Source organism: Pundamilia nyererei, unplaced genomic scaffold (assembly GCF_000239375.1).
Source record: "Pundamilia nyererei isolate P.nyererei 1_Seehausen unplaced genomic scaffold, PunNye1.0 scaffold00178, whole genome shotgun sequence".
Lineage (NCBI taxonomy): Eukaryota > Metazoa > Chordata > Actinopteri > Cichliformes > Cichlidae > Pundamilia > Pundamilia nyererei.
Window position 1 is genome coordinate 433,250 of NW_005187579.1, and position 22,661 is coordinate 455,910.

At 41.5% G+C, this 22,661-nt stretch overlaps 2 protein-coding genes across 4 annotated transcripts; one reads left to right on the plus strand and one right to left on the minus strand.

Moving 5' to 3' along the window:
* The first annotated feature begins 250 nt into the window (after positions 1–250).
* On the plus strand, positions 251–19,934 carry dido1 (death inducer-obliterator 1). 3 transcript variants are annotated; one of them, XM_005746420.1, is made up of 17 exons: positions 251–389; positions 1,855–1,948; positions 2,818–2,932; positions 3,187–4,267; positions 4,425–4,851; positions 5,759–6,130; positions 8,551–8,770; positions 11,451–12,027; positions 12,152–12,311; positions 12,448–12,564; positions 12,713–12,874; positions 13,130–13,292; positions 13,393–13,894; positions 14,143–14,290; positions 14,602–14,691; positions 14,782–14,977; positions 15,886–19,934. In XM_005746420.1, exons 3-17 carry the CDS (start codon positions 2,851–2,853, stop codon positions 19,305–19,307), a joined length of 7,719 nt encoding a protein of 2,572 aa, XP_005746477.1. In that variant the 5' UTR covers positions 251–389; positions 1,855–1,948; positions 2,818–2,850; the 3' UTR covers positions 19,308–19,934. The 3 variants fall into 3 exon arrangements, with proteins under 3 accessions (XP_005746477.1, XP_005746479.1, XP_005746478.1); XM_005746422.1 differs by having other exon boundaries at positions 12,713–12,826; XM_005746421.1 differs by having other exon boundaries at positions 5,762–6,130.
* A 1,361-nt stretch (positions 19,935–21,295) lies between these two features.
* LOC102206325 (opioid growth factor receptor-like protein 1) lies at positions 21,296–22,650 on the minus strand. The gene is made up of 5 exons (XM_005746466.1): positions 22,623–22,650; positions 22,376–22,454; positions 22,239–22,305; positions 22,008–22,156; positions 21,296–21,912 (listed from the first exon to the last, which is right to left on the minus strand). The coding sequence occupies exons 1-5, from the start codon at positions 22,648–22,650 to the stop codon at positions 21,462–21,464; spliced, it is 774 nt and encodes a 257-aa protein (XP_005746523.1). The 3' UTR covers positions 21,296–21,461.
* Positions 22,651–22,661: the final 11 nt, after the last annotated feature.

The window sequence follows — 22,661 nt, forward strand, 5'->3', positions numbered from 1 at the left end:
TGACTGAAGTAAATTTTAAATATCAGCTCATAATAATAAGAGCTCATTTGGCAAACATTCACATGTTGGGACAAATATCAAGTAAATAGCTGAATTAGACTTATTTAAATCCACTAAGTTTAGGACAAATCACATTTTGTTAAAAAAAAACAACAACCCCAAAACAATTACACCCTTTCCCGCCGTTTGAAAGTGATTACGTATTGACGGAACGTCGACCTCTGCTTCTACTTAGTTTCCCTCCTGGCCAATGGGGGCGCTGTAGACACAAAGCGTTTTGTGTAAACCGTCAGCCATCTGCTGCAGTCAGTTAGCTCCAAAGGGAATGGAAAATGGAGGACTGACCCACGAAAGAGCGAGGGGACATTATCCGTATTTATAACGCATGGGTGGGTAAAATACAGCAACTTAATTTATTTTAGTTCCGTTATATTTATTTTTGGAGTGTGTTCGTGCTTTTGTGTTTTGTTGCTACCAAACATGTCTAGGGTGAAGGTATCGGATGCGAGGACGTTGAACACGGTTCGCTTGACGATAGCTTGAGTACAGTTACGCTTTTAAATTCGACTTCAGTTGTTTACATTGGTTAAAATTTGAGTTTGCTACAAAATACTTGTCCCACGTAGTTTGTTTGTACTATATGTTAGCTTTTTAACGGTTACCTAAATGCTAATGATTTTAAGTTGAATTTGCCGCTAGCTTACCCACGCTCGCTGTGGCCAACAGCGCTAGCTAAGCTTACTGGCTACAAGTGCACGTTTTGCAACACGCAGTTTCGCATTGTGAAACAAAACAAAAACGACTAGAATAACCTAATAATACAAATGTAGTTTCAGTGTTATAGAAAGGGTTGCGTACCGTTTCCCACTGAATATTTCTTCGCCGCTTGTGGCACCCCGTTTGTAGTTTACATGAGCTAATGGTAAATAGCTAAGCGGTTGGTTGGCGGAATGTTGAATGTTTTGCGGCCGTCACTGGAGATGTAGGAGTGAAGAACGGGTCTGCTCTTATAGTATGCGGATTTTCCAATATCGTTTTGCTAGCTTGATTGTCTGCACATTGGGGTTTTTTTTGTTCTGTTTTTAAATAGTATCATGTGACAGTGTGGTATGCCGTATTGCAATGAAGAAATTAGATTATATCATGCGTCCTAAGGCCGTGTGCAGTCTACCTTTTAAATGTCGCGCAGCAAGTACTGGACACGAGTATGTCTCTTCCGATGGCTGCCGTCAGGCAGCATCCTGATGTAAACCTTTAGCAAATGTGTTAAAGTTGTTTTTTTTTTCTGTACAAGTGTATATACACAATATTATATAATATGAAATTTTATTTTCGTCATGGCCCCTCCCACCTTCCTCGGTTATAGCGGTCCTCCCATTCACGTGGCGAGTTGTCGTGACCACAGACATACCATTGGACAAAATCCCGTTCAATCACACTCACAGTCTTTGGGTGGATACCCCCCTCCAATCCATCGATGGCGGTGCAGTATGCAAGGCTTTATAAAAACGCTAATTTCAGGAAACTCAGGCGTCCATTGCGTAAGAATATTCATGCTAGAAGGCTTTACACAATTGCCAAAGGTTTCTGACTTGGTCTAAATTGTCTGAAAATGGCAAACTTGAACTTGCGTATTTGTAAAGTGATGGGTTGGCCTACTTATGCTTTCAGATTAGATTATTTCATCCATTTGCCCATGCTCTTAAAATGCAGCAGTCACTTTTTAAAAATATAAAAATATTATTTAAAAATTATTATTTGTTATTTTTATCATCATACCATTGTGCTGCATGTCTGTTTTCTGTGAAGCCTGAAATAAATGTGTCCTAACTTGTGCTTCCTTGTGTCTTTCAGGTTCTCTAACCTCATACCAATTCTGATGATTTGGGATTTATGGGAAGCTTTTTTGTTTGAAGAACTGCTTTGTTAGACATCTGCTGAACTGCAGGTATGGATATTGGTTTTCCCTGTCATTATTTCTCCTTAAATTAGAACAGCAGTTCTGGCTTTAGAGAATATAAAGGAAACATCATCTTAATTCTTGTAACTCAAACTGCCAAGAAGAACAGAAAAACAAAACTGGAATTTTATCAGACCACCAGGAACTTTGTCTAGGCTTGTGAATAGCTATAGTTAATTATGAGTGTTAAGTCTAAGATTATAAAGTGTTGTCATATTCTTAAAGTCATAATTTATTAACCTTTAGTTAAAGTGTATTTAAAAGTAAAGTATGTGGTTACGGTTTAAAAAAATGGTTATTTCAACCTTGGCAACATTAGAGTTTTAGAGGATGTGCATCACTGCCTTTAAACAGCGGGATGGTTACTGATTTTTATTTATTTTTTCTAGTATTTTGTGGTTTTGCCCTTTAAAAAAGGGTTTGTGATTTTTGTCTGTATTAAATATGGCATAACAGTACTGGAAAGATCGCAAAGCACAGACTCTGTAGAATGATTCTCTTTATCCTGTTTGCCTAAATGATATTAAGATGTTTGTGCTATCGCGCCCATTTCCATGGGTGCTGTACATGGTGCTCTACACCCACAGGGTTCCCTATGCATGATAGTATTAGTGTCATAACATACCCTCTGAAGAGCTGCACTTAAAAAAAAGAAAAAAAAGAAGGAAAAATATTTTTTTAGTATTATTATTTGCGAGTGTAAAGTACAAAAGAATATAACAAGTATGTCTAAGAATGATGACGGTATTAAGCATTCTTAGTGCTACCTTAAAGCTGGCACCCCTCAGTAATTTTCATTTTGTAAAGTGAAAAGAGTGACTCATAGTCGGTCTCTTGTTCTTTTCTCTGAACTGTAGACGTTAATTTTGAAAATAGTGACTCCATCATCTATGGATGGGAATGTGAGCCCTGAGCTCTCTCTAGCCCCTGAGCCAGAGCAGAGCTGGGACCGCATGGATAGCTGCTCTCAAGGTATCTTGAATGAGCTTTTTTTCCCCCCCCCCCCTTCACAATGCCTTGTCTTAAAAAGTAAAAGTGGGTACAATTATGGTGTCAGGGACTTTTATTTTAAATGTGGTTAGACATACGGTAAGTATGGGCGATATAAGAATTGAGCAGTAATTTTTGTGTTTTGGTTTGTTTTGCCTTACATATGCATGCTTGCAAAACATTCTCCCTTTCTTCCAATGTTATGCTGATTTGATATCAATAATGGTTGTTCACAGGCGTTGGAGAAGGACGTAGTGAGAAGGAGGAACAGTTTCACCTTGAAAGTGAGAATGTGCCAAAACAGTTGGTAGGGGAGCAAGATAAATCTTCAAAGGCCAAGAGTGAGCTAAAGAAGACTTGGGGTTTCCGTCGGTCCACCATTGCAAAGAGAGAGATGCCAGTGGAAGCGGTAACCGACAGCCCTGAAACCCGCTGTCCTGTGCGCCGTAGTGGCCGACAGCCTAAACGTACTGACAAACTAGAGGAATTCCTCTTGAATGCCAAAAGAGCGTCAAGAAAGAGCGCACTTCCCAGTGTGGAAAGTGGAGATCCTCCTTCACAAACTCCAACTGATGCAGAGACGGCCTCAGAGGCCAGCTTTGATGGTAATGCTGATTCCAAGGCCGTTGAGGAAAAAGCAGAGACTCCTGAGAGAAGGACAAGGAGTGGTGCAAGGAAGCAGACTCAAAAGAAAGGTCGAGGTAGTGGCAGACAGACCCGAGGTGGTGGAGCGACGTTGAAAGATGAGGGAAGCTCTGAGAATGAAGAAGACAGTAAAGATGCTGTCAAGAATACACAGGATGACAGTGAGGAGAAAAAAGAAGAAAAGAGTGATCCCACTTCTGAAGCTGTAGGGAGTGTCAGTGCAGCACAGACTCAGCCAGAGGAGGACTCTGAGAAGAAGGAGTTTGCTGAGGAGAAGAATGACGATAAAAATGATGAACTTGAGAAGACTGGCGAGGATGAGGCAGACAAGGCTGCAGCAGTGCAGGGAAAACGTGGACCAATACGGACATATGTCAATAAAAAGAAGGCAGCTAATCAGAACATTACACCTGTTAAAGCTTCTGACAACAAGAACAATGCTCTTGTAAAGAAGGAAGCAAAGCCTAAAGCTACCCAGAGTGGTGTAAAAACACGGAAACCCCAGACACAGGAGGAGGAGGAAGAGGGGGAGGAGGAAGAAGAAGATGATGATGATGAAGATGATGAGGATGAGAATGACTTATCCACATCGTCATCTTCAGTGGAGTCTGATGATGGAGGCTATGACCCCAATGCACTTTACTGCATCTGTCGTCAAAAACATAACAAAAGGTTTGTTTTGGCCTCTCTTTATCCTGTAGTGCATAAACTTGTTTTTGTTTCTCTCTACTGTCTCTTAGTTGCCTTTGTAGGAATCATTTCATACACAAGTAAAAAAATGTTTTAATTACTATTATTTGAGAATGTCTTGATATTCACTGCTCACCAGGTTTATGATCTGCTGTGACCGCTGTGAAGAGTGGTTTCATGGGGACTGTGTGGGAATCACTGAGGCCCGTGGACGGCTGATGGAGAGAAATGGGGAAGACTACATCTGCCCAAACTGCACTGCTAAGAAAAACCAGGTGGTCAGGCCTGCAACTTCTATTCTTTCTACAAATATGGAAATTGGGAAGCCTAAAACTGATTTTGCTTCGCCGACCAATGCTTCCACTCCTCCTGTTACCTCGTCTACAAGTGCTGTTAAAGGTAATAATGCCGGAGGGGACTCCAGTCCGTCAGCTGTTCGAGCAGCAGCTTCATCTGCACAAACTACTGGTACTGATGAGAAAGCAACAGAGGACCTGGGTATCAAAGGAAGGATAGAGAAGGCTACTAATCCAACGGGAAAAAAGAAGATAAAAATCTTTCAGCCGGTAGGTCTTTGCAGCTGATATGAACGTAAAAAATGTTTTAGCCTCCAAATTATTTTTTGCACATCTTATTATTAAATATTTAACAGTCGGTTTTAAGTGCGGTCCTTAATTTGATGCCATGCTTAATGACTTAATTTCTCATTTGATGCCATATACCAGTTACATTAACTACTACTGCTTTTTGAGTGCATAAATGTTGGGTTTTTTTAAAGGGAAAATTATGTGCTTTTTATTTTTTTGTCATATACTACCATGGTGCATGCTGTGATTTTTAAAATAATAAGGCCAGTATATGTAGATGTAATATCTGTGTGCTAAAAGTTCAAGCTTCAGACTGCTGTAAATGCCCTGTGTGTGTTTTTTCTACTGTTGGATCTGTCTGATGTCATAAAGAGGGCATTTTCTCAGGGTCCGTTGTGGTTTAGTTGCAGGCCCGCCCTTTTCAGACCTTCCATTTACAAATTCCAGCCAGCTAGAAGGGGGAGGGCTGCACCAAGGGTCAATTTAGGATAAATTTTAAATGTTAATATATAAATCACACAAAGCTGCACTAAATCCTAATAGAGCTCAGGAATCAAATATATATAGCTTAATTATGTAGCTGAAAATGAGCACAGTAATCATTATTTTCAAGAATGTCAGTTAGGTTGTAATAATTGGTGGCAGGTAGGGCTCTCTGCCCAGTTTTCTGCTCAGAGAAGTAGGTGTTTTTCACATGTAAGTTTACAGATAAAAATTGAAAGCATGGCAAAAAGAAGCCTACCTAAAGCAGCTTGAAGCTCAAAATTCTTTAAATGCTATTATGATCACAATTAATAAGATGATTCTTAAATTGTTTGAACTGACAATCGTACAGCGAAATGCAGAATATCAGTAGCTGTTAATTTTATTTTGTACTGGCTTGAAGCAGGCAGTACAGCAACCAGCTGAACCAAAAGCAGAGAAGGCCACACCACCTGTTGAGAAGAAGGCAACAGAAGGCACACCAGAAGTCAAAGCCCCACCAGACACAGAACAGAAAGTCGCATCACACGTGGAGGTGAAAACGACCCCAACATTGGCGGTTCCCGAGGACAAGGCTGAGCGAAAGGCTGATGAGGAGTCTTCCCTCTCGAGATGTATTGGACCTGGCTGTGAAAATGATGCCCAACCTGATTCTGTGTACTGTGGAAACGACTGTATCCTGAGACATGCTGCTGCTGCCATGAAGTCCATCACTGATGTCAAAGAGCCCAAGCAAAAGGATAAGGCCAAGGCTCAGAAAAAGTCCACACTAAAGGTAACTTGGATGGCCTAAAATGATGACGTTTGCCTGGTTTTAAAGCAGGAATGTTAATTCCCTTTGACAATTAAAAAGTTATTAGGTAGTCACCAACACTTGAGTCTGTTGTTTCACAAATAGACTGAACTATCTAAACTGAATCACTCCTTATATTTCATAGTCATTCATTGAGTTTTCATCATGTCTTGACACATTTGAGATATTATATCAGCATTGTTTGCTGAAGTTAATATAGTCAGATGTCATTACTGTCTTGTTTGGGAAGAAAAATTCACCAATTTAGTTTCATCATTTGTCTTGGCAATATCAAGTTTCCTTGTTTTTGATTACACTCTGTGCATGTCAGTGTCAGTACACAAGGCATAAATATAATTGAATGGTCTACTCTTAATTCTAACATTTAAACAAATGGGAACTGCTAAACTCTGATTTCAGCATAATTTGTTGTTTAAGTGCTGGCCTAAATAAGCAAACGTATTGGGTCGGCACACAAACCTAGTCTTAAAAGGCTTTTTCCAGTATGAAACGTGCATTTATTTCATGTGAAGTGGCAATAACATGCATACTACTGGCCAATCGGGGCATAAAATGGATGTATTTGTAATAGTGTAATTTGCAGAAAATGGATCAACACAGACAGTTAATCCATTGTCAGATAGGTGATGCTATCTGATCTTTGAACACTCTTTGAGTTCTCAAAGAGAATAATTCCTCAGCATTCTACTGTGTCATGACACAAAGAAATGTGCTGCATACAGATTAGGGTTTTTAAGACAACCAGCATGTATTAACTTTACAAGCCAATATAAATGATCCATTATAATTTTCAGTTCATAAAGACTACTGATGTTCCCTCGCCCTGGTGAATATGGGGTGACTTTATGCAGGAACAATGATGAAGCACTGACAGTCATGGCTGTAGTTTGTATACACTATCACAGGTTACATTTTTAATATATTGGGCAAAATCTAAAGACTTAAAAAGTGCAGACTCGTCTGTCTTATAAATGGTCTATATTCTTGTTTGTGCTCTTTTTTTTTTGTGTGTGTATAGATTAAAATTTGTGGTTACATTTGCTACGTGTGTTTTAGCTCAGTATTAATGTACTTTTTTCTCATTGACAAGAAAAGCAGTCAGTAGTCTCACATATGTTGCTTCTGAAGTGATTGTTTGCAAACTTTGTCTTGTGGGGGGAAAAAACTGGGGGAGAAAGGCCTTCTCCAGGAACTCAAAAGGACTTTCGTATTAAAGCTTCAGCAGCTTGGAGAGGAAGTGAGCAGTGATGCACACTAAAGTGGCTTAACTCAATCCCTGAGTTTAACAACTCCTTCAGACATTGGGTGTCTTTATAAATGTAGGTCTTGTCATGCTAACGTCTTTTAAAACTGGTCCAGAGGTTTAGGAAAGACCATGAACTCACCTGTATAGCAGATTATGTAATCATTTACTTGGTTTTGTGAAGTTTAAATCCATGGTCATAATTTAAACTGGAGAGCATATGCAGGAAGCCTGACAATTTTGGTATGCTAGGCCCAAACACTAATGTTAATGTTCCGGATTTAGATAATTTTCAATTTCAAAAAAAAGTTCAGTGCACAGTACAATAATCATAGAAATGTGTCCAGGTTTAGACTTGGATACATGCAAAGCAGTGTAAGAGACCTCCAGCTCCAGCATTGGAGTATACAGAAATGTCATTAATGTGTTTTAAATTATTAACTGCACACCATTTGTATGCTTAAAGAGGAGAGTAGACTGAAAAGGCTATTGATTTTGTTTACCAGTTTTGTTTTGTTTGGAGAGAGAAAAATCTGTTCTTAAAACAACACAATTAAACACGTTTTAAACATCTTCATTTGTTGTTAAAGGAACAGTTCACCACCTCCTAAATAAAAGTGATGTGTGTTTCCTGCCCTGTTGTGCTGTTTTTTCCATCTTGATTTTGATGGTATCAGTTGACCAGTTAGAGATTTTGGCCGGGGAAATGCTCTTTATTAGAGTGGAGCGAGATGGTACTTGCCTTATTGTGCTCAGAGTGCCTATAAATGCATTTTTTAAAACTCAGCTTGAGTGTCTTTAACACTACAAAATGAATAAATCCACAAACCTTGATCTGAGCAGGTTCATTTGGAACTATTTTCTTTCTACTCTATAAACAAATAAAAAGAAACTTGTAGCTAGCAGTCCCTACAGCTCAGCTAAGGAGGGCTGCCATAGGTGTTTAAAAGCTGTACAGATCACAGTGGGTAGGTGGATGTTTTCTTTGCATAGTCATTTTCATGAGTATAGGCATTATGAATAAAAATGCACTGTAGGCCTGGATAAAAAGATTTGAATTTGGTTTTGGGCTGAACTGTCACTTCAAATCAATCTGAGTGGCTAAAACGTCTGAATGTGTTTCTTCTCGTCTATTCAGGGGACCGGTGCCGGTGGGAAGAAGGTGCAGAAGAAGACCCAGGAGGAGTCTGATAGCGAAGACCACAGTCCTGATCCAGATGATGATGACGACGAAGATGAGCATGCTGAGGAACACCCACCTCCGCCAGCCACTGCATCCTGGTCCAGCGACCATAATTACATTGCAGTAACACCAGAAAAGACTACACCCATATCACCAACAGTGTTAAACAAAAAGTGTATGTATCTCTTTGAAGGTCTTGATCTGTTGTTGAAACCATACTGTTGCTCTTCCATTATAAATGTGCTCCTGTCATGCTAACATCCTTTAAAACTGGTCCAAACGTTTGGGAAAGAACATGAACTCATCTGTATAGCAGACTACTTTATCATTTACAAGGTTTTGTGATGTTTAATGTAAGGATTTTGTTGTCTAATGAAAACTTGGCAGCTGTGAACAGGTAAGTGTCCCGTGTGATTTTGGTAAGTATTTCTGATCCAGCAGATAGTTATTTGGAAAGGGGTCCTTCACTCCATTGGTTGCACTCTTTTAAGATTACTTAATTAAGTTGGACAATGTGTTCCTTGGCTCTAGAGGAGCTTTCTGAAGCATGAAACAACTTGCATCGCTCTTATCTTGGCTTTGAATTGAAGCCTTTTAATTTCTTACAGAAAGCCTGTGCTGTAAATCAAAATCATCATTTTGGAAGTTGCAGACATTTACATTGAGGCCGATGTGTTATGGGAAAATTTTATTTTTTCAGAGCAATGCCTCTGCTGCATTGATTTTAATCCCTTAGTTTCAGGAATGCCTCCCGGGAGTCCCTGGTCTTTTGGAAATGCAGCACTGGTTTGTTGGAGTACCCCTTTTTTAGGTTTCCCACATATGTGCCTGCAAGCTAAGAGATCATAAAGGCCAGTGTGGTAGAAACAAAAAGGAGGGCAATATCTTAAATCTAGTGATTGATTGATATGACGTGTGTGTTTTCAAATTACCTGGTTGGTTTGACCGTACATGTCTCTTCACATCCTGGGTTCATCTCCTCAGCTGTTGGTCTCAAATAAGGCCCTTCCCTCCCATCCTCCAGCAGGTAGGTGTCTGAGCTGTCCCCTGTGATAATGTCAGCCTATGAAGTTGGGTCATATTGAGCTGATTAAAAATCCAACCTTGTGTTTTTTGCCCTTCATTTTATGAGTAATGGGCTATTTTTTTCAAAGTTTTTCATGCATGTTGAATATGATTCATCACTGCTCGTGGGAAACTGGTTTTAAAATAAAAGGTGTTAAACTGATTTTTGGATGCCTCGATTGATTATGTGAGCGTTGTTGGCTTGCCGTAGGATATCCTGACCAGTTAAGCTTAATTAGACATGTGCAACTGTTTAAGTCTACACACACTATGAAGACTTTGAAGCTTGAGAGCCTCTCAGATGGTGAACAGCTGGATATGACAGAACCTCTATCACAAAGACTGGAGCACCTGTGGAGATGCAGTGAAGTTCAGGAATGCTACACCTGAAGATGAAATCTGAAGACCTGGGCTGAGCACAAAGGGCTAAAAGAAGTGCCATCTTGATTTTTTTAAACATATTTTTTGCACCTGATTTTAAATGTAATGAGGGAACAATATGAAATGTGGACAGTTTCATTTTCTGTCTGGCTGCCTCTATAAAAAGCCTGGAGAAATAGTGAGGATTTTACCTGATGGGATAGAAAAGAGTAATTGGGTATAAATGCATTCCTAATGTTCAAGAAGTCCATATAGCCACTGATGGTTCTTCAACAGGGGGAAGTTAGAGCTCAGTGATTTGATCATCCATATCCCTTTTGCTGAATGATGATTTTGGCTTGTTTGACAACTCATGATCTATAGAAAAGAGCTGATTTTAGTTGCTCTGGTTGTATATATTGTATCATTGCACAAAGTCATAGTGTAAACATTTGGTCGCTGTATAGTATGTCAACTTAGCTCAAAGCTAATGCAGTTCTGCCGCACGTTTGAGGTGATGGAAGGACAAACATCTGCACATGACAGTTTGAAAGTGTTTACCAGGTAGCAGATCTATTGGCTTACTGGTCCCCCCCCCCCCCAAATATCAAATTAGGAATTATTCTATGTGATATTTATTGCGACTGAAGCTTTTGATCAAATGGATTACTACTGTCTCCACAATTTGAAAGAGGAGAAGAATTTGGCTTTGGTGTTTCTGGGGTCAGAGTTCAACTATCAACTTGATGGTGCATATAGGTGATCTTGTCATATTAACAAATTATATTTACAGTGTTATGGTTAGACTAAATTACATTTTGATATTTAGGGTGTGTGACACCTGTGGCACATGGTTATAACCAGTGGATACCTGGTTGTGGTTGCTTGGAGCTGGTAGTTGTAGATCTTTTTAGACTTAATGCTATTTAGTTCATTCTGCTTGGCTGGCACATGATTTATAGTACTTGAACCTGCTCATCTTCTATGTGAATATATCAAAATGATTGGAGAATAATACTAATTTTGTCGTTGAGGATCATCACTTGCATATTTCTATAATAGTTGGGAAGAAGGTATCGCCCCCAAACCCCTGCCACCCCCTGAAGGACCTACCCCAACAGCTCGATGTATCCTCTCTCTCTCTCTCTCTCTCTCTCTCTCTCTCTCTCTCTCTCTCTCTCTCTCTCTCTCTCTCTCTCTCTCTCTCTCTCTCTCCCCCCCCTCCTAATATGATTTGCATTTTTAGTAGTTTTTTGGGGGATTCAGTTTATTTGAAATACATTTTAAAGCTGCTTAACTTCGACTTAGCAATATAGTCTGATTTGTGCAATTGACTGCCTGTAATTTAGCAAAATATGTTGCCACATTGCACATTACAACTGAACATTATCACATATTTTAAAATATTGGATCTCGTTCTTGTTTTCCAGCCCCAACTAAAGAAGAGAAGCACAGTGAGAAGGACCATAAGGAAAAGGAACCAGCCCCAGCTCCTGAGAAATCCTCTTCAGCATCTTCGGCAGCTGGAAAAGGAAACAAGAAGTCCACAGCAACAAAACCAACCAAGGTTTCCCCAAAGGGAAAGAAACCTCCAGTTCAAGCTGCCAGTTCAAAGGGATCCAAGAAGCCTGTAACACCCCCAGCTAAAACTGCAACAAAGTCCAAAAAGGCCGGCCAGCCACCTGTCCACTCCCCATCTCCCTTTCCTTCAGGCCCGATCCACGTCACAGGAGCACTGAGAGTCACCAAGTCTAACTTCACCATTCCCAAGAAGCAACCTCAGCAAAAGGACACTAGTCCCCACAGACAGTCGTCCTCATCCCCTAGAGTCCCATCATCTCCCGTTTCCTCCTCTCCCTCCAGCCACTCTTCATCCTCCAGACCTCCACATTCAGCTGTTTCAGCACCACCTGTTTCAGCACCACCTGTTTCCCCTATGCCGCTTCCACCTAACAACCAGATGAGACAGAACATCCGGCGGTCTTTGACAGACATCCTTTATAAAAGGTGAGTGACCTGCAAGTCCCAGTTTGATTTTTTTTTTTTTTCAAATTCTTTCTTCTTTTGGTTCCAAAAACATTACCCGAGGTCTGCAGATTTAAACATACATTCTTTTGTTCATTTCCACCAGGGTGTGCGACAGTGATGATCTGAAAATGACAGAGAGCGAGGTGGGGCGACTGGCATTTGCTATTGAAAAGGAGATGTTTAACCTCTGTCTTAGCACCGACAGCAAATACAAAAACAAATACAGGTCCCTCATGTTCAATCTGAAGGACCCTAAAAACAAAGTGAGTCAACATTAACGTGCATGCTGTTTTCAGTAAAGTACATATCTTGTGTTTATGCAGCTGTGAATGGAAGGACACCAATTATAGCTTGAAAAACATATTCTCATGTTTGCGCTGTATGGCATGTTTGTCTCAGGGCTTGTTCTACCGAGTGGTGGGAGGTGAGGTCAGTCCCTTTAGACTGGTCAGACTAAGTGCTGAAGAGCTGCTTTCAAAGGAGATATCCGAGTGGAGGAAGCCTGAGGCTCCTGAGGTAAATGGCACTGCCTTTTAATTCAAACATCAGGTGTAGGGCAGCTTAAGACTCATAAATTTTCCTGTTAGGATTTGCAGTTTTGAAAAACCTGTCTGCATAAATTTACACCATTGTAAAGTTTTTTTCCCCTTTTCCTTTTCTTTAGCCTCAGTCTCCTAGTGCAAAAGCCCATTCAGGGCAGTCCAAACCAGGCAACAGGCATGATGGTGGCTCCCATAGCGCCGATGTGGAGGATGCTCCACCAACATCTGATGCAGATGTATGTATCTCTGCCACAACTTCATCTTCTCGCATGGCTTCTTCTACAGTAAGTGGTGGCAAGCTGCTGCTCTCACCCTCTTTTTTTCATGCATGAGGTTCTTGGCACACAGTGCAAACTATCAAAGAATGTTCACCAGCTTACAAGTTATCGCCTCCTGTCCTGTCAGTTTCTTTCCTAAGCTTTATCTGCCTCTCACAAAATGCATGGGTGTGTGAACCACTGAGAATTGTAGTTGTTACACGAGTGCCTGTGATTCCAGTTCATCTGAAGTTTGACTGATCTTCTTTGGTATATCCTCAGGATCAGGAGGAATCTGGTTCCACCCCTTCAGCTTCAGCTCAGGCATCTGCTGCTGAGGGGAACAGTGGCAGCAGCATGCCAGACATTTTTAGTAGCATGCTCAAAGACACTACTTCTGAACACAGGGCCCATCTGTTTGACCTCAACTGCAAAATATGTACAGGTAAATAAGAGGCTAAGAAGAAGTGCTATCATTTTTCAGCAGAATTGATTATTATATGGATGATTTATTTCTTTATTTTTTTAATAATCTTGCCTTGTAGGCCAAAAGACAGAAGATGAGCCTGCTGCTAAAAAAGCCAGACTCACCAAGAAGCCTGAAACAAAGCCACCTAGACAAGAGTCATTCTCATCCAGATCAGGGGATGTCTCACCTGTCAGCCAGCCACAGGCCGGCATGGCCACCTACCAAGATCCTTCATTGTACCAACACCCGGCCTCTTCATCCTACCAGTCCACCGTAGAGCCAGCAGTTCCAGAATCACAGCCACAGCTCTATCAGGAGGATATCGCCACGATGGCACCTGTAGCACAGGCCCCTGTACCCGTCTCCTCTGTCAGTATCACCCGCAGGGACCCTCGCATGGCCAGGCACAGCACCGGGGTGAGCGTCACTTACATGGCCCCAGAAAAGCCTGCCAGCAATGCAGCAGACCCACTCCCAGCTCCTGTTACTGCTCCATTGGAGGTTTTACCTAAGGCACCACTACCGATGCCCCCTGCGCCGCCACCTTCAGTCGCTGTGCCCAAACCGTCAAAAACAAGGTGCTACATCTCACCAAAGTTCTTAAAAATACCAGAGAGCTCTCTTTTTAATAAGCTTTAGTATTTTGCACAGATATTTTACGTTTTAGCTAAAAGTATACCAGAGTAAAGTAACAGCAGCTGTAGTGCTGGTGATACTGAGGGACTTTGTTGTTGATGAGATGCTTTGAGATACTGTTTTGTGTAGTATGTTATAGTAAGAGATTGCATGTAGCCTGTCTAAAAGGAAGATGCTTTTGTTTTTACAGTGGATCTGAGCCACCTCCTGAGGGGGAAACTGCAATATTTCTCCATGGTCAAGAGAAGATTTGGAAAGGATTTATCAACATGCAGTCAGTAGCAAAGTTTGTAACCAAGGCTTACCTGGTCTCGGGATCATTTGAACACCTGAAAGAGGTACATTTTCTAAAGCAAGAATATTTTCGTTAGCATTAATGATTCATAGAAATGACATTTATGGTATTAGTTTTCTTTGTAAATGCCTTATGCTTTTTCTTATTTATTTAAACATTTTGGTCTTCAGTTAGAAGAAAGTAGAATGCAAAAAGGCCCTAAAATGAAAAAGGATAGTCCAAGAATAAAAAATATCTGGTTGTAAAGGAGTATGATAGGTCCACTTTAATATCAGACCCTGTAATCTTTGAATTTCAAACTATTTGACATACATACAGGCCAAAAAAATAACTGGTTTTGTTGTTGTTGTGCAGGATTTGCCAGACACCATTCATGTTGGAGGTCGGATTTCTCCAACCACAGTTTGGGACTATGTTGGGAAACTAAAAACCTCCCTCTCCAAGGTTTGTTAGTACAAAAACTAACTTGTTAAAAGGCTGTTTTAACTTTAAAGCCTTGCATGAAACTGTACTGTTTTCTTTTTCAAATCACAGGAGCTGTGCCTGATCCGTTTCCATCCAGCCACAGAGGAGGAAGAGGTGGCATACGTCTCTCTTTTCTCTTACTTTAGCAGCAGAAAAAGATTTGGTGTGGTAGCTAACAACAACCGCCGCATCAAAGACCTCTATCTCATCCCCCTGGGCTCAAAGGACCCATTACCCTCCAAACTGTTGCCATTTGACGGGCCAGGTAAGCATGTAAAGAGATAGATGTATACATCTTTGTGGGTATTTGTGTGTAAATTTGTAAGTATTATTGTTTTTATGGTAAAACTTTCTTTCTATTCCATGTGTGTTTGGAGTATGTTAAATCCATTTTTTCCTGAGGTTGGAAAACGGAGTTGGTTTAATTGATGGGTTTGTACTGTAGAGGGTGCTCACGCTCCTTGTTGATACCCTGTAAATATCTCTGCATGTAACAGTTACTGTGTCTCTTCTGTGTATTTGACTTAATAAAGAAAGTTTGCATCGCAGGTTGTCATGTTAGTCTCAGCTTGTTGTTTCTTCTGAGCTGGATCAGTGAAAACAATATTGGATAGATGTTACCAGTACACTTCTATGAGCTGTTTTCAGTCACATTACAAATAGGTATTGCTCATTCTTTCACATGCTGCACCACTGAAACAAAGTCACTGTTTTTATTGCATTTAGTCTTAAACAACAGCTGAGAAGTTACGGCAACATAAAGTCAGCTGTCCATTTGGGAATCTCAGGGCTATTTTTTTCTGCATATTTTGCAACTATTAGCTGTTGATGATTCTTTTTATATTAAAGGAGTGAAATGAAATGTCAATGTGGAAATCATTGGCCCTGACTGTAGGGTACTGATGATAACAAAACATCAAAGTTATTATATTCACACAGTTTTATTGGGTGTTGTTTTTTTGTTTTTGCCACTGTCAGTAGATTATCTGGAAATTCATCATCAGCACATATCACAACTGACAGATAACAGCAAATTTAACAATTAGTCTTCTATGAATTTTGGTTTTATGTCTTATAAAGCCATGTATACTACATTTTGTTTCAGTTTGAACCATGAAAACATTTCTTTAGCTTTGCACGTTCAGCTTATTTTTTGGTCTTTTTATTTCACAGGTCTTGAACCAGCTCGTCCCAACCTGCTCCTTGGCCTGCTGATCTGCCAGAAGGATAGAAAACGTCCTGGTGCTCCGTTAGAAAGTGAAGAGAAACGGTCCAAGACTCAAACCAAAGATGCAGAGGAAACCAGCCTTCCAAAGCCGCCTCCTGCAGTCAAAGCAGAAAAGAACACACGGCAAAGTCTTGAAATCCCCTTCAGCACAACTCCTCCAGGATCACCTCCATCTAGCTCCTCCGAGGCTTCCACCACCTCTGTTCTGTCCCTGTTATCTTCCATCAAGGCTCCATCCACATCCGCTACCACTGACAAGGACTCCGTTTCTTCATCCACAGCAGCTGCCACTCCTCTTGAGACCATTCTCAAGACTCTTTTTGGCAAGAAAAAACATGACTCTGAAGCTTCCAACTCACCGTCTGATCAGGGTGGGGAATTTGCTGCCCCAACAGGTACAATGTTAGATCCTATAGTTCAGAAGTTTGCACAGATTTCTAAAGAAAAAACAGTAGAGGAGGATGAAGATGACCGACCTTATGACCCAGAAGAAGAATATGACCCCAGTAGATCCTACAATGTGCCGAAGAAGCCTATGGAGGTGGTAAGCAAACCTGAAGTCACTAAGCAACCTAAGGTGGAAACAAGTGAAGCTGATGATGTTGCATATGACCCAGAGGATGACTCTATTTTCGAAGAGGTTAAAACTTTAGTTCCAGGTCAAGCTAAGCCTGCAACTGAGTCTGCAGCCGATCCCCAAAAGATTCTTGAGAGCCTTAAACACATTGGTGATCAAGCATTGCAGAAACAAGGAGAACAGCAAATGTCCTCTACAAGCACTCCTATTGCCTCAGTGACACTTGCAAGCACACTCTTAACTCAACCTGCAAAATCTCTTTTGGCCAATTGTCAGTTGCTACAGCTTGGCAAAAAGGTTGAGGAGCTTGTGAAATCTTCATCTGTTGCTCCTTTAATCAATCAGAGGAGAGATCCCAGACAAAGCAGGGATCCTCGCCAGTCTACAGGCAGCAGAAAACTGTCTGATGAACCCGAGGACAAAGAGGAGACACCTGCTCCAGTGACCGATCCTGTTCCTCCAGCTTCACAGCCTGAGGTGCAAGAGCTGCAGTCGCCTAAAACAGGCGAACCTGCAGACTCGTCACAAGATTCAGACCCCTCACTGCATCAAGAGGAAGTGAAAAGTGAGGCGCTAGTTTTCATGGAATCGGACAAGGCAGAGGTTTCAATTCCTTTATTAGGCGAAAAGGTGGACCCTGATATGGAAGTCAGCTACACAGATGAGAAAGAAGAGAAAAAAGAGGAAAGCGAGCCAGTTAAGTCTGAAACAAAGATGGACAAGTTCAGTATGTGGCCAAATGCAGCCAGTATTTTAAAAGCTGAGGATTCAGAGTATGAGGAGAATAGCCAAGAGACATCTACAGCAAGCTATTACAGTGAGCCTGCAAAAACATCCAAAATAACTTCGACAATCCCAGTACTCACTCAGAGCACAGCAGCAGCTGACACTCAGTCACATCACATGCTGCATCACATGACAGGGTCAGACTTCGACAGTGAGTACAAACCTCCAGCTGACATTCCTCCACAACCCAACTTCTCCCTTCCCCGTTCCATGCAGGGCCAAAATCTAATAATGAGGCCGCCTCCTGTGCCTGTGCTACCACCCATGCAGGCCATGCAAGGTCCTCCAATGTCAACCCCCCCTCCTATTCAGGGACCCCCTCCTCCAATCCATGTTCCTCCCCCTGTGCACAGTCATCCCCCAATGCAAGGTGACAGCAGTCAGCAGTATGGCCCACCACCATCTTCATACCCTCCCTATCAAAACCAGTGGTCAAGCACGCAGCCACCACCTCAACAGCCACCACCTGGCCCACCACCTCAGAATATCATGCCACCCAGAGGCCCACCACTACCACCATTCCCTCCAGTAGCCCAGAGGGGCCCACCTCCTCAGATATTTGATCCCTCCATTCCCCCTCAGCACATTGGACAACCAGGTCCCCCTCCAGGACTTCCCCTTCCCCCCACCTTCGATGGACAGAACAGCTTAGCTCCGCCCAGATTCACTAGTCCTCCCCCACCACCTTTTAATTTCCCTGGAAACAGAGGTCCTCCTCTGCCTTTCACCGCTCTGCCACCTGGTCACTTTGATAACAGGCTTCCTCTTCCAAATCTCTTTCCAGGGCATAGGGGTCCCCCACCACCTCAGTATGGTGACCATGGGGCTCAACCAACAATAGTAGACCAGGCTCGAGGATCTGCAGAACAGTATAACAAAGATGCTGTTAATAATCCCAATCAGGGCCCTCCACCAGGTCCAAGCTACCGGGGACCTCCACATAACCAGTATGAGGACAGACGAGGTCAGCCTCCCAGTGGGGAGCACTTCAATCCACAAATCCAGTATGGGGGCTCCAGACCTCCATCTTCACCACCACACCGAGGATTTTTTGATGAGCACAGAGGTCCTCCATCTCAGGAGACCAGACCTCCGCCTTTTGCAGGCTCTGACCGGTACCGCTTTGACAGGTACTCTGATGAGGCTAGACCTGTTCGCCACAGCGGGCCACTGCTGCCAACTCCTCCGGAGGCTCCACTAGGTCCGCCAGACCTACACCGGGACGATCACTGGCGCCGCCATTCTCCTGAAATGAGGAGGAGGAGCAGCACCACCCGTGAGGACTCAGAGCCTCGCAGTGGAGATCGCTTCAGCCGCTTTGAAGGACATAGAGAACTCATTCATGGTTCCTCACAGGCCCCTGATGAGAGGCCGAGGGATCTGTCTGAGGACCGCCGGAGAGAGAAAGAGAGAGATGTCCCTCATGCTGGCAGGCCCTCATGGGACAAGGGGCAGGGAAAGCGGTGGAGCCGAGAAAGAGAGTGGGACAGAGGCAGAGAAAGGGACCGGGATAACGAGCGTAGCCGAGAAAGAGACCGCAGCAGAGGGAGGGAGGGTGAGAGGCACAGGGATGCAGAGGGAGAACGACACAGGGATCAAGATTCAGACAAGAGGCGAGACCGAGATAGAGACAGGGAAAGAGACAGAGACAGAGTTAGGGAATCTGACAGGAAAGACTTGGACCGAGATAGGGGAAGAAACCGTGACAGAGAGCGAGAACGAGAGCGTGAGAGAGACAGGAAGCGGGACCGATCCAGAAGCAGAGAGAGAGACCGTGACAGGGATCGTGGGAAAGATCGGGGTAGAGACAGGGACAGAGACAGAGATCGAGATAGGGACAGAGAGAGGGAGAGAGAGAGAGAAAAGGAGAGGGACCGTGACAGAGGCAGAGATCGTCGGGAAAGAAGCAGAAGCCGAGATAAGAAAGAAGAGAAAAAGGACAGTAAACACGATACGTCCAAGGACAGTGATAAAACCACAGAAAATAGCAAGAACGTTTCCTAGTCTCTGTTTTATGGACATTACGGTTCCAAGACTTTTACATCTTTAATCACTGTAAAAACAGAAGAGCAGTATTTCATCAGATTTCCACGGTTGTGTTCCTACCAGACAAAAACATTTAAATATGTTTGTATTCTCTCTGTCACCTAAAGGTTTCTAAGTTTGTTTTATTACATTTGAAAAGCAAAAAACTGAATGAAAGCTAAACTGCTTGTGGTACAAGATGTATTAATGTAGGCTGCACAGTCCTATTACATGTACCTTTTTTTTGTCAAAGCATTTTTCTTTTTAGAAAACAATAATGTAACTGATTCACACCATTTGCAATATGTAAATATGAATGTATTTGTGTATATAAGGATGTTTTTAATCATACTTTTCTAAGTAGAGAAAATAAAAGCCATATATCTGAGATGGACAATGTGAAGGCTAAAGATACACTGAGACATAAATGTGTTAATATGTTCAACAGATTTGAAATAAAATGACATCAGCCTTACAGTATACACCACAAAAATAGTTGTTTATGAACTGTCACTTTTTTCTGTTTCAGCTCTACTAATAAACCTGTTTGATGGCATTTGTTTTGGATGTAAACAGTTTTTCTTTCAAATATAAATGAAACGATTATTCATCTTAAAAGTGGTGTGGGGTTTTTTGTGTTCACACTGTTGTTTTAGCTACACATACTGATTATTAGCTTATTGAGTCAGATGATAAAGTGAGCAGTTTCAGTTGTTAAAGATCAGAAATCCAAGCTTTTCTTTTTCAGTAATAAAACACATATTAATCTCGATAATTAACTTTCAATTTAGGAGCTTATTTTTTCAGTCTGTATAGAACCACCATATAATATTTTGGCCATGGCCTGTACTAATATGAATATATATATAATTGTGAAGAAATTCAAGCTTCAGCAACACTGACTACAATACAGAACCTCTTTAATGTTTGACCCATGCTGCAGTAGAAAAACAAAGCAAACAAAAAACCATACATCCACATCTCCTGATGAGGCGCCGACTAGACAGTCCAATAGAAAACTTTTACGCCACCATAAGCCAGATAGATCCACCTGTGGGGGTGGTTAAGCGTTATCCCACCCAGCGTCAAGCAATTTAAAACAGTTTAAAATGAAACTGAAAAATAACCCGAAAGCTTACAAGAAAAAAAAATTCCTTCGAATTGTTTTGGGTTGTTTTTTTTACATCTGCAAGGAAAATAAAAAGCAATGAAAAAATAACGATATGAGGTGATGAAGGATAAAAACTTCAAGTACCTGAATGGTTTTAAAACCATAAGGAGGAAAAACAGGTTTAGTGTATCAGCAAGCCTCTTCAAGGCCATTTCAAATTGTAACCTGCATAAACAATATAACATTATCCAACCTTTATGCAACCAAAGAAGGTGTGGGGTTTATCACCTGTAAGACTGAGAATGAATTTATATGATACAATATCCATGTAACGTGATATATATTAATGAAACCGACAGTTTCCTTAAAAAACACATAACTGAAGACAGAAATTTAGCTGACCGAAAAAAAACAACCAGTAATGTTGCCTGGCATTTCAGTAAAAACATCACATTTCATCCTTTTTTATTACAGACAGAGGTGCTTGAATCTAACCACAGATGGGTTGATGTCAGTTGTCTCAAGAAAAGGAAGGATTGTGGCTTTTCTAGTTTAAAAGTTTATTTCCAGGGGGGCGTGAACAATTTTGTAGTTATGATGTTTAAGTAGTGTTTCATAAATTTTGTCCACATGGTATAGTGGTTTAGACATTCGCCTAACATTTAACATCAATCTTCAATACCAGAAGGAGACACATACCCGTATCCCTCTGAGGTTGTGTCAGGAAGGAGAGCAGCATAAAAAAAAATCACTGTTAAGATTCAGTCTCCTTCTGTGCTTGGGCATCCCTGACCACAACGTTTTGGATTTTCCTTTGGAACCACACAAACCCATCGTTAGGTTTAAAGTTCAAATATTCAAAGCTGATGAATACTGAAGTAAGCAAACATTTCCATAAAGAATCAGGCCTTTTGACTAACTGCACTGTTGAACTAAATCACTGGATCTGCATACACTCCATACACAGTATAATTTATCAGTATTATTCAGCATAAGATGAATAAGCTTTTCATTGTCATCAATCAATCTTCATTATGGCTGAAAGTTTCTTCACCCTCACGAGACTCATACTCTGCATTGTTACACGACTCATCTGCAGACAGGTTTTCCTCTTCTTGTGCTTCACTGTCAGAAATCACAGTGTCCTCCTGCGACTCCAGAGAGTCAGCGGCCTCTTCCTTTGCTGCCTTGGGCTGCATTGACCACAATTTTTGGATTTTCTTTGGGCACCACACAAACTCATCTTTAGGCTCATAGTTCAAATATGCATACTTGATGAGACCTCTGCGCTTTTTCTTATCAAGTACAGCAAACATAAAGTAGCTGAGGACGCTGTCCCTGATGTTTGGAAGTTGTCCGTTGACCAGAGTCTCCTCCAGGAAGAAGCGGACCAGAGGGGCTTGGTAGTGACGGTAACCCAGGTTTCCCAGACACTTCAGGATGCGAGTGATGCGCAGGCTGTTGTGTGTGTGACTGTCAGACAGTGATCAGTCCCAAAATGAGATCATTTACAGCTTTTTGTCACTTTTACTGCACACAGATTTTTTTAAATTCAGAGGTAGTTTTACCTGTTAAGGTTGTCAAATCTTTCTTCCCAGTGCTCTGCTTTCTTGACTTTTCCAGTCTTTTCATCACACAACACGATACCATAAAAGTCCAACATGAGCTTGTACGACTTCAGCAGGTTTTTCTTTGCAATGCTGTGATTAAGAAAATCCTGAAGGAAACATCGAACCTCTATCAGTGTATAAGACATGTTTTAATTTTAAATCATAACTTGGTAACTTTCACAGGTTTACCGTAATTTCTTCCGTTGTCAGTGTACTGGCCTCATAGTTCACTCCTGGTTCTTGCAGTGGGAACAACCTTTGAGAGAAAATGTCATAAACTGGAACTGAACTTTTTACATCATATTTGTGACTATAGACTAACTTACCACTGAATGTATGTGTGCACGTACTCAAGGCTTTTATAGTCCCTATACCATTTTTTATGGAACTCAGTTATGCTGACACCTGGTAACAAATACAAGTCACAGCAAATAATGTGAGGTTAGGGCTGTGTGCAGGCAGGAGTGGAAGTAGAAGGACCCAATGTGCAGACACTCCGAGGCGGAAAGTAACTCAAAACTCGGCTTTTATTGCTGAATGGCAAAACGTGGCAAAAATCCAAAATAAACTTACATGAACAGGCAGACAGAACACACAGCATAAATGAGAGTA

Excerpts from the sequence above, each read along its gene's own strand:
- dido1 (XM_005746420.1), top strand. The coding sequence starts at position 2,851 with ATGGATGGGAATGTGAGCCCTGAGCTCTCTCTAGCCCCTGAGCCAGAG. Across the intron at positions 14,291-14,601 it reads CATTTGAACACCTGAAAGAG|GATTTGCCAGACACCATTCA; the intron begins GTACATTTTCTA and ends GTTGTTGTGCAG. Across the intron at positions 14,978-15,885 it reads GTTGCCATTTGACGGGCCAG|GTCTTGAACCAGCTCGTCCC; the intron begins GTAAGCATGTAA and ends TTTATTTCACAG.
- LOC102206325 (XM_005746466.1), bottom strand. The coding sequence starts at position 22,650 with ATGCTGTGTGTTCTGTCTGCCTGTTCAT. Across the intron at positions 22,306-22,375 it reads GTGCACACATACATTCAGTG|GTTGTTCCCACTGCAAGAAC; the intron begins GTAAGTTAGTCT and ends TTTCTCTCAAAG. Across the intron at positions 22,157-22,238 it reads TGACAACGGAAGAAATTACG|GATTTTCTTAATCACAGCAT; the intron begins GTAAACCTGTGA and ends TGTTTCCTTCAG.